This window comes from Hypanus sabinus, chromosome 25, assembly GCF_030144855.1.
Source record: "Hypanus sabinus isolate sHypSab1 chromosome 25, sHypSab1.hap1, whole genome shotgun sequence".
NCBI lineage: Eukaryota > Metazoa > Chordata > Chondrichthyes > Myliobatiformes > Dasyatidae > Hypanus > Hypanus sabinus.
The window spans coordinates 29,655,405-29,675,202 of NC_082730.1; the positions used below are offsets into that span (position 1 = coordinate 29,655,405).

The 19,798-nt window shown below is 39.9% G+C and overlaps 1 protein-coding gene across 2 annotated transcripts in view; it reads right to left on the reverse strand.

The window, feature by feature from the left end:
* LOC132381139 (copine-8-like) overlaps positions 1-19,118 on the reverse strand; it is a 660,843-nt gene extending 641,725 nt beyond the window's left edge. The window contains exons 1-2 of one of the 2 annotated variants that reach the window (XM_059950410.1): positions 15,884-19,118; positions 12,816-13,010 (exon numbers count right to left, since the gene is read on the reverse strand). In XM_059950410.1, coding sequence (XP_059806393.1) covers positions 12,816-12,958 — 143 coding nt within the window. In that variant the 5' untranslated portion in view covers positions 12,959-13,010; positions 15,884-19,118. Of the gene's footprint in view, positions 1-12,815; positions 13,059-15,883 lie in introns of those variants that run through there. The other variant, XM_059950409.1, reaches the window with a different exon arrangement.
* Positions 19,119-19,798: the final 680 nt, after the last annotated feature.

A 19,798-nucleotide genomic window follows, 5' to 3' on the forward strand; every position in this document is an offset into this window, starting at 1 on the left:
TGAAAACAAACTTATACATCCAACCGTATTAAATCCTTTGCATCATTACACATTTCGTTCCCATGCTCGTTGTTCATCTTGGGTGGCTCCCCATCTTGTGTCTTGGTTTCGTTGGAATGAAATAGTTCATTATCCACAGAAAGTCAATTCACAAACTTGTATAAAGCTTGACCAAATACCTTGGTAGGATTTTGCAGAACTAATCCCCAACTACATGGTAGGGACTTTGGACACTCGTCTCTGTCAATATTGTCTCATTAAAGCTGCTGCATGTTACGGCTGTAGCTTCAACAAATCTTTTATCGCTATTGTCTCCCCGCCAGGGGTTTCAGCCTGAGGGTTTCAAATTAGTAGGGTAAAGATATTCGCTGCTAATTCCACTCGTAACAGTTCACGTGCTCAGCTTCTAATCGTTGCTGAATTTCTATCCTTGTGCATTCTGTGTCTAGCTCACCCCACCCTGGCATAGCATTTTTTTTTCAAATTCTTTTTTAAAAGAAAATCGGTAAACCTCGTTTTCATCCTTCCACAGGTAGAACTTCCTAACATTACAAATTTTGAGTTTAATTACCCTGAATTACAAAACCCACGAGGTTCAGTAAAACTTCAGAATTAAAAATCTATTAGTTTTAGTCAGATCTGTCTGTACACAAATGCAAACCCATTAATGTAAATGGCAATTAGAGATTGGCAACAAGTGCTGCCATTACCGGCGAAGTCCACAATCTGCAAACAGATTTTTAAAAATAGACTAATCAGAATCAGAATTTAATCGCCAAGTACCTGTACACATACAAGGAATTTACTTCCGGCAGATGCTGTCTCTCTGCTCATAACAATAATAATGATAAATATAAATGAAAATATAGATTATACATACAAGTAGTGCAATCCAAGTAATAGTTAGCCGACAGTTAACCAGCAGTTAACTGTTCAGCAAAGTGACCGCAGTAGGGAAAAAACTTCTCCAGTGCCAATTAGTCTTAGTCTGGAGGGATCTGAAGCACCTACCAGACGGAAGCAGTTCAAACAGTCCGTGCGCAGGATGGAAGGAGTCCTTTATGATGTTCCCCGCTCTCTTCTTCAACCTGGAAGAGTACAGGTCCACAATAGAGGGCAGGGAGGCTCCAATGATGCGCTCGGCAGTCCTCACTGTGCGCTGTAGTCTGGTTCTATCCTGCTTGGTGGCAGCTCCAAACCACACAGTGATGGAGGTGCACAGGACAGACTCAATGACTGCAGTATAGAACTGCAGCAGCAATTCCTGAGGCAGACCATATTTCCTCAGGAGCCACAGAAGTACATCCGCTGCTGGGCCTTCTTCAGGATGGAGCTGATGTTCTGCTCCCACTTCAGATCCTGAGAGATGGTAGTTCCCAGGAACCTGAGGTTCTCCACGGTAGACACAGGGCTGCCGAGGACTGTGAGGGGGGACATAACGGGGTGGGGGGGGGGGGGAGATGTCTCCTGAAATCCAATATCATCTCCTTTGTCTTGAGCATATTCAGCTCCAGATTGTTCCGACTGCACCAGAGCACCAGTTGTAAGCGTACAGAGACTACACAAGAATGACAAGCACTTAGAGTGTTGATAACTGAATGCTTGAACGTAATGGCTCTGGTAATTCACCTTAATTATAAATTATCCTTGTTTAGAATATTATGGGCCAAATCATTCTGGCAATCAGAACTACTGCCATTCACAATCAACTGAAGCTGTTCCCAAACATATAGCTATGCACTGAAACTCTGGAGCTGATGTTGCATCTACTAGATAGTCTCCAAATTTTCATTGGGAGTCTGCACCATGTCTTACCTGGGTCAAAATGTGTATAAATGTTATTATTAACTAAATGTGGCCATTTAGAAACTCCTAAAAAATCAAAGAAAGCTGTGCAAGAAGAAGAAATGCTTCTTTCCAAGAAGGCAACGCCCCAAGCATCAGCTGCTGTCAGGGCTGTTCCAGGCTGGAGGCTCTGCACTTCACCACTTGCCGACTAATTGAAATAAACACCAAAACAAGACCCGCACGGGTAGATGCAAACTTCTACAGACCAGCATCAGAATGAGGTTTATTATCAATGTCTTCGATGACATTAAATTTGTTGTTTTACAGCAGCAGGAGCAGCACAAAGATGTAAAATGACTAAAAATTTACAAAATAAATAAATAGGTCAAAAATATTAATCAGGCAGGTTTCATAGACCGTTCAGAAATCTGACAAAGCAGTGGGAGAAACTGTTTCTAAATTGTTGAGTATAGGTCTTTAGGCTACAATACTTTTCTTTGATGATAGTAACAAAATGAGGGCATGTCCCAGATGGTGAAAGTCCTTAATGTCTTTTAGGTGCCTTTGATAGTACAGAAGTGTTACCAAAGATGTCCTCGATGGCAGAAAGTGCTACTCAAGATGTCCTTGACAGTAGGGAGTGTTGTGCCCAAGACGGAGATAGATAGTTTCGTGACTCCTTACAGCCATTTGTAATCCTGAGGGTTGGAGCTCAAACTGTGATACAACCAGCCAGAATGTAAAGAAATTTGCAAGAATCTTTGGTAATGTACCAAATCTTCTCAAACTCATAAAGCAGAGACCTGATGTGCTTTCTTTGTGAATGCATCAACATGTTGGGCCTAGGACAGATCCTGTGAGATGCTGATACCCAGAAATTTAAAGCTGCTCACTCTTTCCACTGCTGATCCCTTGATGAGGACTGGTGTGTGTTCCCTCGACTTCCCCTTTCTGAAGTTCACAACCATTTCCTTGGTCTTGCTGACACTGAATGCAGGGTTATTTTTGCAACACCTCTCAATCAACTGATCTATATTAACACCTGTACACATCTATATTACCACCTGAGGTCTTACCAACAACAGGGCCATCTTCAAATTTTTATCTGGTGTCCGAGCTGTGCTTAGCAACAGAACACAGTCATGAGTGTTGAATTAGTAGAGTAGTAGACCATGCATGCATTCTTGAAAGCACCTGCGTTGATTGTCAGTGAGGAGTAGATGTTGTCTCCAATCTGTACTAATTGTGGTCGTCCAATGAGGAAGATAAGTATCTTGTTGTAGAAGGTAGTACGTTAAGGATGTAATGTTCAGGCTTTGTAGGATACTGGTAAGGCCTCATTTGAAGTATTGTGAGCAGTTCTGGACTCCCTATCCAAGAAATAATGTGCTGGCGTTGAAGAGGGTTCAAAGGATGTTCACAAAAATGATTCTGGGATTGACAAACTTATAATGAGTGTTTGATGGTTCTGAGCCTGTTACTCACAGGATTTCAGAGGAATGAGGGAGAACCTGATTGAAATCTATTAAACATTGTAAGGCCTTGATAAGAGTGAATGTGGAGAGGATAATTCCTATGGTGGGGGAGTCTAAGACCAGAGGACACAGCCTCAGAATAGAGGGACATCCTTTTAGAACAGAATGAAATGGAAGTTCTTTCACCAAAGAGCGGTGAATCTGTGAATTCCTTGACACAGGAGGTTATGGAGGCCGAGTCATTTGGGCATATTTAAGGTAGAGGTTGACAGTTTCTTGATTAGTCAGGGCATGAAGAGTTACATGGAGAAGACAGGAGATTGGGGCTGAGAAGGAAATGGATCAGCTTTGACAAAATGGCAGAACACACTTGATGGGCCAAATGGCCCTATTCTGCTCCAATATCTTATGGTCTTACTACAGTCTACAGAGGCCCAGGTTTAGAAGATTGGTGATGAATTCTGAAGGTTTAATGACATTAAATGCTGAGCTGTAATTGATTAACACCAGCCTGACATATTGTCTAGGTGCTCCTGAAGAGAGTGATTTTTTTTTTGAGACTCAGGGTAACATGCCCAGCCAGCAGAATACAGCCTAATAATATAGTCTTTGATACTCTTGAATTAATGGCACTATTCATCATGAAGATATTTTGCAAATTGTACATTTCTGTTCATTTACTTGTCTATAATAAAGCAGGAAAACAAGGGGACAAATAACTAGCATTTCAAGCATAATTTAGTACAGACTTACTTGCAGTTCAAGTAAATATTTACCAATGAATCATTTATTATCCAAATTCATGTGTAATTCAGATAATTACATATTCTAGATAATTATATATCTGTAGATATTTCAATATCTTTGTCACAATGACTTTTAAGATCACTTTTACTATCAGTGACAGATTTGAATTCTCTTGTACCTTCTTTGTCAAGTACCGCTCATGAATTCCACTTCTAGCCTTTAGATTAAGTGATGTCTCATAAAATAATATTACGACTCACAAACATATTTATCATGAAGGACCTTGGTCCAAAATGCCAACTGTTTATTCCCCTCCATAGATGCTGCCAGACTTGCTGAGCTCCTCCAGCATATTGTGGGTGTTCCTCTGGATTTCCAGCATCTGCAGAATCTCGTATGTTTCTGTTATGAGCAACACAGCTTTTTGCAAAACTTTTATAAAATGAGAAGTTTCTAAACTTAGATGCATACAGGTGAAGCCATCTTCCCCCTGTGTGTATAATTACAGCTGGCTCAAAATGGGTTAGATAGCATCACACCCTGCAATAACATTTCAGAAACAAGAACGTCTGCAACTATGGAAGTTTATGAACAATTCAAAATGTGAAGGACAAGAACTGGAAGAATCGAAATTAAAAATGTACAAAAATTAAATGATATAAATAAGTAAATCTTTTAACATTTGCTTGAATTGTTTATGTTTAACTACATTGGGAGAAACAGAAATTCGCAAAATTTGTACAAAAATATAAGAAACTAATATACTACAATTAACTAAATTATTTTACTCATAACTTTAGGTGTCCAATTTTTTAAAAAATCCTAACAAAAGTAAAATCCTGTTAGGTTTTGTGTCAATGTTAACTGTCCTGGTTTCAAGTTCTGCAAAACTGTGAGATTCAAAGAGGCAATTACTTGAAATAACAGTTAAGGTAATTTATCAATCCAAATATATAGTTTAAGATTGAAGTTACATGTAAATTGCAGAGATCTATTCCAATTTATCATTTGTGAATTAGCTTTATTATAAAAGGTTATGTTTTGGACTGGCAAAAATAGGTACAGTAGCCTCCCCCACAGGCTGGTTCTGGGACCACTGCTCCATTTAAATATACATGAATTACTTGTACTTGCATGCATAGGGGATAATTTTCAAATCTACAGATAACACAAAACTTAGGAGGATTCAGGGACAGAAAAATCTGAGTGTACCAAATGCATGAAATGGGAGAGCAAGGCAGAGCATTAGAGAAATTAGAGGCATAGAGTACAAGGACAACTAAATCTGATGAAGCATTATAAACATAAACTGCTGCTGGAATACCGTGTATAGCTCAGTGTAAAGCCTTTAGACAGAGTGAAGAGATTTCCAATCGTGTTATCAGGATGAAAAATTTCAGTTACATGGATGGACTGGAGAAACTGAAATTAACAAGGGATGTATTAGAGATGCATAAAAACAAGAAAGGTCTAGTCAAAATAGGCAGATTGAAGTGGCTCTCATAAGCAGAAGGGTCAAAGCACAAAGTACCTAGAGTAATTGCCAATGACAAAAAAAACAGAAGCAGATTAATTTCTCATGTTTCATAGGGAAGGGATGAGGATTTAAAGGGCTGCTGGGAAGAGACAGGCAAGTAGGGCCAGTTGAAATTCTCTTCCATAGAGCTAATACAATCTCACAGGCTAAATAATGTTCTCTGTTGTAATTTCTCTGGAATTCAGTATTTATGAAGAGCTGATCATGAGTAATACTATTTAGTTGCTCCATTGTAACAATGAAAGTCTTTTGAAAGCTCGAGTTAAACATTGTCGTGTGCCAGGATGGTGACTTTGTATTTGCTATGTGAGGATCATTTTGTACCGATTTTACAGAAAATATCTTCTAAAGTATTTTCACTTGAATACCTGTATGATTACAGGTTTATTTTGAAGAAAATAAACATCAAAATAAATATGAAAATAACAATATTCATTGAATAAAATGTTCAAAGTTCAAAATAAACTTATTATCAAGTACATACATGTCACCATATACAACCCTGAGATTCAATTCTTCTTGCGGGTATACTCAATAAAGCCATAATAAAATAATAACTATAATAGAATTGATTAAAGATCGCACCAATTTGGGCATTCAAACAGTGTGCAAAAGACATCAAACTGTGCAAATACAGAAAAGAAAGAAAGAAATAATAAATAAATAAATAAATAGATAGATAGATAGATAGATAGATAGATAGATAGATAGATAGACGGATGAATGAATGAATGAATGAATAAGCAAGCAAGCAATAAATATTGAGAACATTAGACGAAGAATCCTTGAAATTGAGTCCATAGCTTGTGGGAACATTTCAAGGATGAGTTAGTAAGGTTGAGTTAAGTTATCCCTTTGGTTCAGGGATAGTAAATATTTCTGAACCTGATGGTGTGAGTCCTGAGGCTCCTGTATCTTCTTCCTGATGGCAGCAGCAAGAAATGTGGTGGGGCAGCCTGATGATAGATGCTGCTTTCCTGCAACAGTATTTCATGTAGATGTGCTCAAAGGTGGGGAGGGCTTTACCTGTGATAGACTGGGCCATATCCACTACTTTTTGTAGGATTTTCCATTCAAAGACATTGGTGTTTCTATACCAGATTGTGATGCAGCCAGTAAATATATTCTCCGTTATACATCTATAGAAGTCTGTCAAAGTTTTAAATATCATGCCAAATCTCAGAATCAGAGTCAGAATCAGGTTTATTACCATCAGAATGCATCATGAAATTTGTTAACTTAGCAGCAGCAGTTCAATACTTGATAACATAGAAGGAAAAAATAAGTCAATCAATTACAGTATACATGTATTGAATAGATTAAAAATAGTACAAAACAAATATGTATTAAAAAAGTGATGTATTGTTGATGAGTTCAATGCCCATTTAGGAATTGGATGGCAGAGGGGAAGAAGCCATTCCTGAATCTTTGAGTGTGTGCCTTCAGGCTTCTGTATCTTCTTCCTGAAGGTAACAATGCCTGGGTGACGGAGGTCCTTAATGATGGGGGTCACCTTTCTAAGGCACCACTCCTTGAAGATATCTTGGGTACTATGGAGGCTAGTATCCAAGATGGAGCTGACTAATTTTACGACTTTCTGTAGCTTCTTTTGGTCCTGTGCAGTAGCACCCCCACCCCTTCATACCAGACAGTGATGCAGCCTGTCAGAATGCTCTCCATGGTACACTTATAGAAGTTTTGAGTGTTTTTTTTGATAAACCATATCTTTATAAACTCCTAATGAGACCTAGCCACTGTCTTGCCTTCTTTATAGCTGCATCGATATGTTGGGACCAGGTTAGATCCTCAGAGATCTTGACACCCAGGAACTTGAAATTGCTCACTCTCTCAACTTCTGATCCCTCTATGAGGATCTTACCCTTCCTGAAATTCACATTCAGCTCTTTCGTCTTACTGAAATTGAGTGCAAGGTTCTTGTTGCAACACCACTTAACCAGCTGGTATATCTCAACTCCTGTACGCCCTCTCATCTCCATCTGAGATTCTATCAACAATGGTTGTTTCATCAGCAAATTTATAGATGGTACTTGAGCTATACCTAGCCACACAGTCATGGACACAGTGGGCTAAGCCAGCGCTGATTGACAGCGAGGAGGTGGTGTTATTCGCAATCCGCACAGATTGTGGTCTGCCAGTTAGAAAGTCGAGGACTCAGTTGCAGGGGAACTCTTCACAAACTCCTAAGGAAATGGAGGCGCTACCATGCTTTCTTCATAACTGCATTTACATGCTGGGCCCAGGACATATCCATCAAAATAATAACACCAAGGAATTTATTGCTGACCCTCTCCACCTCTGGTCCTCTGATGTAGTCTGACTCCTGGACTTCCGGTTTCCTTCTCCTGATATCAGCAATCAGCTTCTTGGTCTTGCTGACGTTGAAGAGAAGGTTGTTGTTATGGCACCCCTCAGCCAGGTTTTCAGTCTCTCCCTCTTATATGCTAATTCCTCTCTACTTTTGATTCGGCCAATGGCAGTGGTGTCATCTGCAAACTTGCATATGGCATTGGAGCCGTGCTTAGCCACACAGTCACAAGTGTTAAGTGTAAAGCGAGTAGAGCAGTGGGCTAAGCACGGAGCTGTGCTGATGGAGATTGTGGAAGAGATGTTGTTGCCAATCTGAACTGAAGATGAAGAAATCAAAGATCCTATTGCACAAGGAGGTATTAAGGCTATGGTCATGAGCTTATTGATTACCTCTGATGGGCTGATAGTAATGAATGCCAAGCTATAGTCTGTACGCTTGATGTACATCAAGCGTATTGACTATACATCAAGAACATCTTGATGTATGCATCTTTGCAGCTTAGATGCTGTGCACATGTTGCTCCAGTAGCCATATTGGAGCAAATCCAAGTCACTTCTCAGGCAGGAGTTGGTATGTTTCATTGCCACTGTCTCAAAACACTTCGTCACTGTTTTTTGTAAGTGTTACTGGACAATTATCACTGAGGCAGGTTACAATGTTCTTTTTAGGCTGAGGCCTGCTTGAATTAGCGAGCGGTTAAAGATCACAGTGAACGCTCCAGCCAGTTTATCAGCACAGGCCTTTAGAACTTGGCTATGTACCATGCCTGGGCCAGCTGCTCTTTGTGGGTTCACCTTCCTGAAGTCTGCTCGCATGTTGGCCTCAGAGACTGATATCACAGTATCATTAGGGGCTGTGAGAGTGTGATGGTTCCTCCATGTTTTGACAGTCAAAGCGAGCATGGAGACACTAAGCTCATCTGGAAGAGAAGCCCTGTTGTCACCCATGTCACATGATATAACTTTATAAGAGAGGATAGTATTTAAGACCTGCAACAACTATCAAGCATCCTTCACTGTTTCAAAATTAGTCCGGAATTGCTATTTTGCCTGGGAGAAGACTTTCTTGAGGTTGTACCTGAACCTCTTGTGACTTTTTTGGTCACCAGACTCGAATGCCTCTGATCCAGCCTTGCGCAGATCAGAGACTGCAGATCTAATGATTTATCCAGGGCTTCTGATTCTGGAAGACTGAATGGTTTTGTGGGGACACACTCATCTAGAACTGTTTTAATAAAGTCTGCGACAACCATGGTCTATTCATTCAGATCTGCAGAGGAGTCCTTGAACATGGCTCATTCCACTGACTCGAAGCCATCCTGTAGCCATTCCTCTGCCCCCTGCAACAACCTCTTTGTTGTCCTAATCTCTGAAGCTTTGTTCTTTAGCCTCTGCCTGAATGCAGTTAGGAGAAGGACAGCCAAGTTGTCCAATATACTGATATGTGGATCTGGAATGACATGGTAGGCATTCTTCATCTTAGTATGTCAGTGGTCTAGTGTGTTGGGACCTCTGGTGCTACAGGGTACATGCTAATAGTAACTGGACTGGTTTTCTTCAAACAAGCCTGGTTGAAATTCCCACCTATGAATTGAACTGCTTCATGGTGGATTGTTTCTTGTTTGGAGATGGCGTCATGTAGTATCTCAAGTGCTTCATTATAGTCAGCTGCTGGTGGTATGCAAACTGTGTCCAGGATTATAAAGGAGAACTCCCTAGGTAAATAGAATGGATGGCATTTAATCATTAGGCGTTCCAGGTTGTGGGAACATGAGTTTGACAGAATTGCCATATCAGAGACCACAGAGTTTGTTGTGAAACACACTCCTCCACCTCTTGTCATTTCTGAATCAGCTGTTCAGTCCATTCAGCAAATTGTGAAGCCTTCCAACTTGATCGCTGTATATGGAGTGCTGGAAGAAAGCCACATCTTGCTCAGACCTAGAACACAACAACCTCTCATTTCTCCCGGATACAGCAACCCTGCCCTCAGGTTCTCAATTTCATTCTCCAGCAACTACATGTTTGCTTACAAGATGCTGAGTAGAGGGGACCTCATTCCTCAGCATTCCAGCCTGGCTTCAAGCCAACCCTCCTGTCTCACTTCCAGCCAGTGCGTTGAATCTTCGTCCACTTAGTGCCGCACCTGCTTGATCGACCACATCTTTCAGAAGATTGTGACATCTTAAGATGGTTAAGTTGATTTAAAAGTACATTCCTTAAAAGGGAAATGATGCAGATTGCAGTGAGTGTAATTCAAAAGAGGTACATTTAGAAGCATAGACCGCAGTCTGCAGGACATCACTGCAGTTCACCAGCACCATCCTGCACAACGATACATCGGTTATTGGAAGAAACCAGAAGGTACTAAGCTACACGACTGTACACCCCAGATATTTGAGAATTTGCTTAGATATTAAATATGAAGGCAGAGTTTATCTTAGGGTCCTCTGATATTAATGCTTAATATTAGGTCTTGCTCAGTAATCACTGAAGAAGCCCTGAACGTACAAATCATATGCAGCCAAGATGTTTCATGTGTATCACAGAATTGGATCTCATCTGATTTGAATGTTTGATCAGAGCTGAGAATTCTGAGCTCACTCAATTCCTTAACCAACTCTGTGTGACTGACTAATATTGAACAGACTATTTAACAATATACAATACAATACATTACAATACAAATTATTAAACGCATCAGCGTCAATCATCCTAAACTACCTTTGCTTCAGCCATGGAATCCATATGGAATAAATGAGGAGCCACGGAGAAAAATTCCCCATTGTAATTACAATCAGCAAATGAGAAGTGAATTTGAAAATGTTTTTCCACATTATCCATTTGTAGTGAAAAAAAAACTGTTTAATTTTACCTACAGTTACAGGAAGGGAAAAAAAAATCAGGAAACTTTCAAGTGATTGCTTATTACCTGCAAAGCAAGGGGGTGAACAGAACAGGTCTGATTCTGACATTTCTGTTATAAATACCTTATTACCCGACTCCCCAAGACTAGTCTGGTATCTACAAGGCACAAGTCAAGAAAGAAGGTGTTGGTATATTTACCTGGAACTCCAGCAATATTTAAGATATCTAGGACAAAGACATCTGTATGATTAGTACACAAATGGCTAAAACATTCAATTCCTCATGGACTATATTCTGTTTGGAAATTCTTCCAAGAATGACAGTCTCCACTTCTCAATAGTTAAAGGCAACAGTTAGATGAGGATATCTTCATATCCTGGAATCTTGCCACGATTCATGCTATGCTAACTTGGATGTACAGCAATACAGAAATAGTGATGTATCTTCAATATCCTTATACTATCTTCACCACAAAGACTTCACCAGTTCAAAAAGGCAGCTCAACACTGTCTTTTCAATAGAGATGGGCAGTAAACATTGCCCTTGCCTGCAACACAACCCAAGAACGAAGGGAAAAGCACTTTGATGTGATGGGGAAACTGTGGAGTATATTTTTGCACAGATAGAGTGGGGAAAATCTTTGTTATCAGACTTATGCCTCATCTGTTCCACCATTTCTGCTGATGGCATGAATGTAATCTTTTATTTTCATAAACTACGAAGAATCCTAAAATTGCCCACTCTAGACCCAATCAGGGACCTAAAAATATGGTTGATATTAATACCCCAGTCACAGTTTGATCTTGGAGAGCGACACAGATGCAGATATTGGAAACATAGACACAAAAATGTTTTAAAATCCCAGCAAGTTAAACAGCTTTTTATGGAGACAGAGGTTCAGTTCAACATTTCTGGTGGATTTAATGAGCCTGATTCATAATTGATCGATATTCGCACTGAGCTCGTTTGTTGAACCGACTTCTACAGATACAATACGGATTTTTGAAGAATTGGAGGGGACAAGACACAGATCTTAAGGTGACTTGACATATGGGCTGACATTAAAAAATATACATTTGGCCGGGTGACCACCTGAAACAATAAGGCCGGTTTTGTCATTTGCCCTTTCAAATTCCTTGCAAGAGAAATCAATCAGACTGCCACCCCCGCCCCGAAGGAGGATTCCAACAACACGGACATTGTTGCAATGAAGCCAATGTCTCCAAATTCGAATTCTCTCCTCCCTCGCTGGTGTCCAATCAGACGGGGGAATTAACGCAACGTGAAGGAGCGCGAAAGGATGCCTGAAGATCGGAACAACTGAGCCACCAAACCCCCGCCGCCACTCTCCGAACAACAGGCATTGTTCGGGGATCCCCGTATGATGAGACGTAAAGCAGGGGAATTAACTCAAAACGTGCCACAGACAAAAATACATTTTTCCAAGTTAGACTAATATTTCATTCCGCTACCTAAACTGAAAAGGGGTGATATGGCATAGTTAATTAACAGGAACCCCCAATGGCTGTTATCAAGAAATCTGATGATTGGATGCATTTTTCTCTTAAAGGGTTGCTGTTTATTGGTGCCAAAACTCTGGTAAGACAAGTTAGCTTAAAGATAGATGGCCGTTCGATTCTCGATGTGTACAGCTTCCACCGATTTTGGAAGGTTTTTTTTTCGGTTATTATTGGAGGACGAACTTGAAAGTTCAAGAACCAAGAGGCTTTACAACAGACACAACTGTAAGAAAGCGGCTACGTGGATCCCACCACCACACAGCAGGTTTACATACTGATGCTTCGAGATTCGCGATTTTTAACACTACTGGCTACAACTCAAGTCAGCCGTAATTAATATAAAAATTAAACAATAAGTAAAGATTCGCCTTACAACGACAGTCAGGCAGCTCGCACAATGAAAGGAACTGGATTCCTCAACGATACCCCTAAGGTAAATTGCATTTCACAGTCGCAATACCTTCAATAAAAAATAAAACTTGGGACCACCTGCGGATTGTTGTTCGAAACTGCAGCCGCTCTTAATATCACCTTTCCCGTGAGCGCACGTACCTGCAGGACACGGTAATCTCCACTTTAGTCGCCGGGATGCTGCCCTGGATCGGGTCAAAGTCGCTCACAGAAGCCATATCATCGAATTTGTCCATAGCGTCTTCCATGGGTACCCAGTAATTCCAAGCCGGTGCTTCCAGCATCAACGTCACACCGCCACAAGGCTAGAGGATCGGCGATTAAAGGCAGCCTGTCCTGCAGGAAAATGGGTGGACCAGAGTTAGGGCTCCGTGCACCCCACACTTCGCCTTTGCATCTGAACACTGCCACATACAGATTATTCAACGCAACCTTTTCCTTAGTCTAATTGCACAGCTCAGACGATCCTCTAATTACAGTTTACGGACTGAAATGATACGCTCCGCCCTCGCTTCTAAAGATAACTTACATTGCTTGTCAATGTCAGCGCTCTGGAAGACACGGGAAACAGACTACCGAGGCATTATTAAAACGACAGCACAAACATTCCCATCGAACATCATCACTGAGAGCGTCTCAATCATGAATTATGTTCCTTGTCTAGTTAAGCACGGAATGTATGAAAAAAAAACAAAAAATCATCAAACTGAGCCCAAAATGATGCGGTATCTGTATCGATGCTAAAAAAGCCCGGAGATCCCGAACTATAATTTTTTGACAGCTCAGTTCTCCTGTTCCCTGTCACTCAAAGATTTACACAGTGGTGAACAATGTTATTTACTCCTGATTACCCATTTTAAACTCCGAATAGAAGCAGGTTATTGTGCCAAATTCTATTTTTCAAAGCTGCGCTACCAACCATTCGCGAATCTGTAAAAAGATAAAGTTTTGGAGACGCTACACTTCAACTTTATCACAATTGATTTTTGACCTGTTTACCTTGAATTCAGAGTGCCCCTCCCTACGATACCGCTATTAATCAGATCTTTTGTCCCTTTTTTTGAAAAAAATTACGTGGTGGTAGCATCAACTTTTAAAATTACGTAATAATCGTAAAGCCAAGGAATATAAGACCACTTGCAATTCTTCTGCGCCTCCTACAGGGTAGACTTTGCAGAGCAAGTATTTATCAAATGCTCAAACCACCACTGATTTTTATTCAGCATGTATTGCAATCAAATAAAGTGTAATGATATGGGATTATAGCTGCACGGTGTATGGCGTTTACACAGTTTACAGGAAACGTGTGTAAAGGTGACACTAACGTTACAGCAACAACGTGTTACCTCACAGATTTACTACGTTCCGACTTTTCACGTTGGCTTTGTTTATTTAAAGTGGTGGCCAATGATTAACTTCAGCAAATAAACGTACTTGTTCTATTTGGACCTGCCTGCATTTTATCGTTGTTTTGTCACGTACTGGGAATATCATTTCCATTTCAAATTTCGGATCGTTCTCAGACGAAACTGATATTAAAGAGTAAACTGGGCGCTATTTAATAGGACCTCGTCACTCCAATCATCCTTAAACATTGTGCAATTGGTTCATCCTTAATATTACTCTCGCCCCAAAGCTGCGAGTTCAAATCCCACTGCAGGGTCTTGAACAACTTATCTCGACCAACGCTGTAGTGTAGCAGTGACCGGCTCAGATTTGTGACTTAAAATGGGAAGATATAATCTCTTCTCAGTGGATCGCACCCGACGTCCAGACCAATTATTATCCCTTAACCAACGTCTTACCCAGTTGGTCAATTGTCTCCTTAACCGTATTCGCCGTAATCAAACTGGTTTCCGCATATCACTACAATGGCTCCACTTCCAGAATATTCCATTAGCAAAGGAAGTTCTGGGCAGCATATAGGCCCAGTTTTTATTTAAGACAACACGGCAAGAAAGATAGCTTTACTTCCTCCTCGTGGCCGGTAATCATTTATAATCGAGGAGCCGGACAAGACCCCAACTGCTACAGAAAAAAAAATTATCAGGTGTTTTATGTGAAGTCCCTACAGCAACAGGTTCCAGAACAGCTAGCTGCTTCAACTAACTGGCAAAACTCTATCATTACAGTTTGCACTAAACTGGACATATTTTTGCTCTAATTACGTTTTATAAAAATGCATAATTTATTTTCCTGTAAATGGTGTTTTAATGTTATATGCCTTTAATTACATCTGCACTTGAGCATATGATAATAAACTCGACTTGACTTACAACACCAATTATTACACAAAATCCGAAGTTCACGATACACTATTCTCTGAAAATCAACTGTTACAAAAAAAAAATTGATCCGCGACGATAATTTCAGTTCGAAAATGACTAATATATCATGGAGATTTTTCTCTCTGAGTTTTCAATAGTCTTAACACAGAGACAAGTTTATTAACATATAAAGTGGGATTTAAAAAACAACACTAATTGTTCAGAACAACACCTGCAGTTTACGATTGACATCAGCTACAGACTCGAAAAAGAATATATACGCGAGTTTGGATCTCATTATTCAAAACTTTGAGTACGCTCCCCGTAGATGTTTCACTTAAAACACCTTAGCAGAACTGCTCCTGGCGGGTGATCAAATAAGTAGGGGGTCATTTCGCAAATCCTTCAAATTAAAAAAGAACTGGGGGGGGGGGAGTTGAATGACGGACACTAATTAGCCCAAAAGCGAGGAGCATCTTTAATCAAGGTTGAATAGAATGTAACCGCTGCTAGGGAAAAGTAAAGGAAACTATATTTTCCAGTCAGGTGATGAAACTAAATTAACCCCTCCCCCCTACCCCCACGCAGGTAATTGGTGGTGACGGTGAACCTTAACCCAACTGGACTTTTTCGGTATGTTAGTCCGTTCAAGGCGTCGCCACAGATACTGCTCGCTGAGTGGCGTTAGCTAGTTTGTCGGAAAGATTGTCATTGCAGCGTCCTGCTGATACTGTAAGTTAATAACTCGCTACGGTAATCACTGAGGGAAATATAACATTAGCAAAGTGGCATTCGTATACAAAACTGGCCAGTTAGGTTAGTTACTCTCAAAGTATCTTTCAACGTTTTGGCCAGGCTTGGTTGCAACAGTATAATCCTAAGGAATTTCCAGGGTCAGTGGATATCCTCATGATTATGATATATGGTTTATATTTTGCTCACAGTAATTTTGATGTGAAATTCACTCCCTGTTCAGATGGTACTTAGATTCCTCAGTGTCTTCAAAAGGGTTTGGCTAAACCCCTTTAATGAAATTAATGGAATGAGGCTGGGCGGGAGGGCAACAGTACAGGATTCTTCCAACAATGGACCCTGAGGGGTTGAGTTGGGTGAGGAAGCCGCTCTAATGTATCGTTCTAGGGCTCCACGTGTGTAGCAATGGCGCTATTGGTTTTAAACAACGTAATCTAGGACTAAACACATTGTACAGGAAGAATGAAGAAGCGTTGCACGATTTAATCTTATATTTTTAATATGAATAATGTTTAGTTTGGTTTAAAAATGGTACTGCTGAGATTGCTGTTGTGGGAAACGGAATAAACTCCACGACCAACTTCGCTACTATAAATATTTTATCAGCTAAAAGTATAGAGACGACTCTTTTCTTCCTGAAAGTTGTTTGAATCAATGCTTTCTTTTGTGTTCTGGAATCCAAATGATTTTACTCGTTGCAATTCTTGCGAAGTTAAGACTAGTAGGTAGTGCGGCGATTGTTAAAGTTCAGCTCCTATGCCCTCTGCTGGTCAATGCTAAAATAACTACTCAACAATCCCCAAAATCTATGTTAAATCACCACATACAAAATCCGATTTCAATAAGAGTGGAACATAACTAATATAAAAACAACTTGCTCTTCGGGCGTGGGAATATATAAATTAGCTATGAAATTTAAGTTAGTGCATGATATGCTAATAATCAGATGTACTCTGTGGCCATTGAGTGCACTACCCTAAGGCAACATATGAGTAGGAATGTCTTATTTATTTATCCTCATGGTCATCTGCTCCTGTAGCCCATTCACTTTGACGTTTGACGTTCAGAGATTGCACTAGTCTGGCCATTCTCTCACCTCCCATTAACAGGGCGTTTTCACCCACAGAACTGCTGCTCACTGGATGTTATTTGTGGCTTTTTATACTATTCACTGTAAACACTAGAGACTGTTTTGTGTGGGAATCCCAGGAGATCAGCAGTTTCTGAGACACTCAAACCACCCTGCAATGCAGCAACAATCATTCCACGGTTAAAGTCACTTAGATCACATTTCCTCCCCATTCTAACGTTTGGCCTGAACAACTGTTGAACTTCTTGACCATATCTACATGCTTTTATGCATTGAGTTGCTACCATATGATTGGCTGATTAGATATTTGCATTAGCAAGCAGATGTACTGGTGTACCTAATAAAGTGGCCACTGAGTGTACAGTATGTGCACGTCAAAATGTTGAGCCCTTGTTACAGAAACATTAGTCGGGCTCAAATATTTCTAACCTGTATAACAAAACACATGCATTTCACATTTCTGGAATGCACTAAAGCATATCTTACTTGAGCAATTCCAACAACAGAGTAAACTTTTTATATATCTTTTATTTATTTATGTCATTTTTCTTGAGAGGAACTGTTCAGAAGAAATTTTTTTTGATGGTTAATTGCTATTTAATGCTATCTGGGCCAGCAGGAAAGTGCAAGTGCTTAGGAGGTTAGAGAAATACCCTGGGGTCTATTTTTCACCAGAAGAAGTTGTGACACTAATATATCATTGAACAGCTAGTAAATAGAACACTTTGAAAAAGTTCGTCTTCAAACCTATTAATATTCTGCTTAATATTTTGTTTAATTTTTTTTTACTTTATCATTTGATCAGCAAGATTAAGATTTCTTTCCAGAGAGGAGCTTGTTTGATTAAAATTAGCTATCTAGTTTTTTCTGTTATTCTAGATAATATTTCCTTTCTTCACTTCAATACCACTGGGACTAGAGTTGAGATTATAACTTCATCATTACAGTATTTATAGATTTGTACTGATTAAATTAACCAAAAATGAATATTTGACAATAGATATTATAAGTTGGACATATAATTGACTAAGTGGGTGAAAATTAAGGGTGATTGAAGATGTTGTGGCTCATTATATAAAACAAGTCTGGCAGACGTACACATCTGATTAATCACTTCACTGTCACAAAGGGATTTTCAAATTCGAACTTGTCATTTAAATATTGTCGCTAAAGTAAATTCTGTCAAAACCGCCTGTGCTCCAGTTAGTGATGTGATAACTAAGCTGCCTCTTAGTTAGTTCTAAAAGGACCTTGAACTTCAACTGTCAAACTCATGACCAATCCATTCAGCAGAATCTATATTTTTTTCAAGTCTATGATTTAAAAATATTCCTTTTAATTGCATTGGAGATGCAGTATTGCAGTATTGCAGGTGAATTTAATGAACTTACAGATGCATGGTAGAGGGTATTCTAACATGCTGCATCACCACATAGTGTGGAAACTGCACTGTGGTGGGCAGGAAGGCTTTGCAAAGGGCGGACAGAACTGCCCAGAGCACCAGCTTACCTGCCATCACGGATATACAGGGTGTGCAGAAAGTTACCATAAAAATGGCAGCTAGATCATGAAGGATCCCACCCAGCCTGCTCATGGACTGTATGTCCCACTCCCATCAGGGAGGAAGCGACATTGCGTCCCTGCCAGGACTACCAGATGCGTTCCCCAAGTAGGAAAGGTGATCAACACCTCCACCCACAAACCTGCCCCACAGCAACCCCTACACCACAACATCAACCTGTCCCCTCAGTCACTTCATGTACAGACACTCCTGTACCTAGCATCACTCTATGTACGGTACATATAATTAATGTTGTATATATCTATATTGTGTTTTATTTGTTCTGCATCAAATCTGAAATAACAATTAGTTTGTTCTCCTTTACATTCCTATCCTGGAAATGACATTAAACAATCAAACTTGAATCTTGAAAACTTAGAATTATCTCGTGATTTTTTTTTTCCCCCTGCAAAAGGATAGGAACATGCAAGATCAAAATCAAAACTAAGGTGGAAGTTGTCTTTGAAATTAAACAAATGTAAAGACTAATTCAGTGATACAGGAGACAAATAAAAATATTATATCTTAAGGAATAAAGGAGTTAAGAGGTGGCCAGGAATTTGAATTGGTAAGGAAAAGATGATAGAACTCTAGGGGGCGTGAGTGTGCACTAAGTAAAAGAACATAAAGGGAATTGTATTTCTCCCATCAATAAAGCTGCACTTTATAACCAGCAAAGTCCAAGATCAATAAAACACCAGGCACAGCTGGGTTAATATTTACCTGTCATTAGAAAGGAGATCATTATGGACTTCAACTGATTTCAGTAACGAATGACGAGGAAATCTGTTGCTTACAGAACGCTCAAGGAAACAAGGGGCTGCAATGAAAGACCAGATTCTCTTTGTGATGGTCTCTTTGATTTATGTTTACAAAGTTGTCGCCAGTTCCAAGAACAATGAGTTAATACTGGATAACCGAGCTTCTCTGAATGTCGCCTGCCTGTTTGCAATTGTCCAGCCTCTCTGCCTAGTGCTGGGGGGATATACCGGCACACTGGCCTTCTTCATCTTTGCAACCTATTCATACAACATGTTACCAAGGAATACCCGAATGACTGGTGAAGGAAAAAAACAGTCACTAGTTCCAGATCGCCAAAATAGGAAGAAAGTTAACTAATGTTTATTAAATAAATCTCGGACTCGGGAGCTGTAATTACACCTGGAACTAAGCACTCTAAAGTGAGACAAACCTGTAATGATTTAATTTCTCCTGTTCTACCGTGAAATACTTGGATTGGTTCTCTTTGAATTTCAGAAAGAATCATATTTCAGATCGGGATAAAAAATCATTCTTGATTATTTTTTGATGTTTTGCTACTTATAATTGTAAATTTATTTAATTACCTGCAGCGTGAATAATGAGGACTGAAGCCATATGCAATATAAGTGTACTGTTTCTCCCCCCAGAAAAGCCAATGGATCAGATCTGGGGAAACAAAGCAGGAAACATC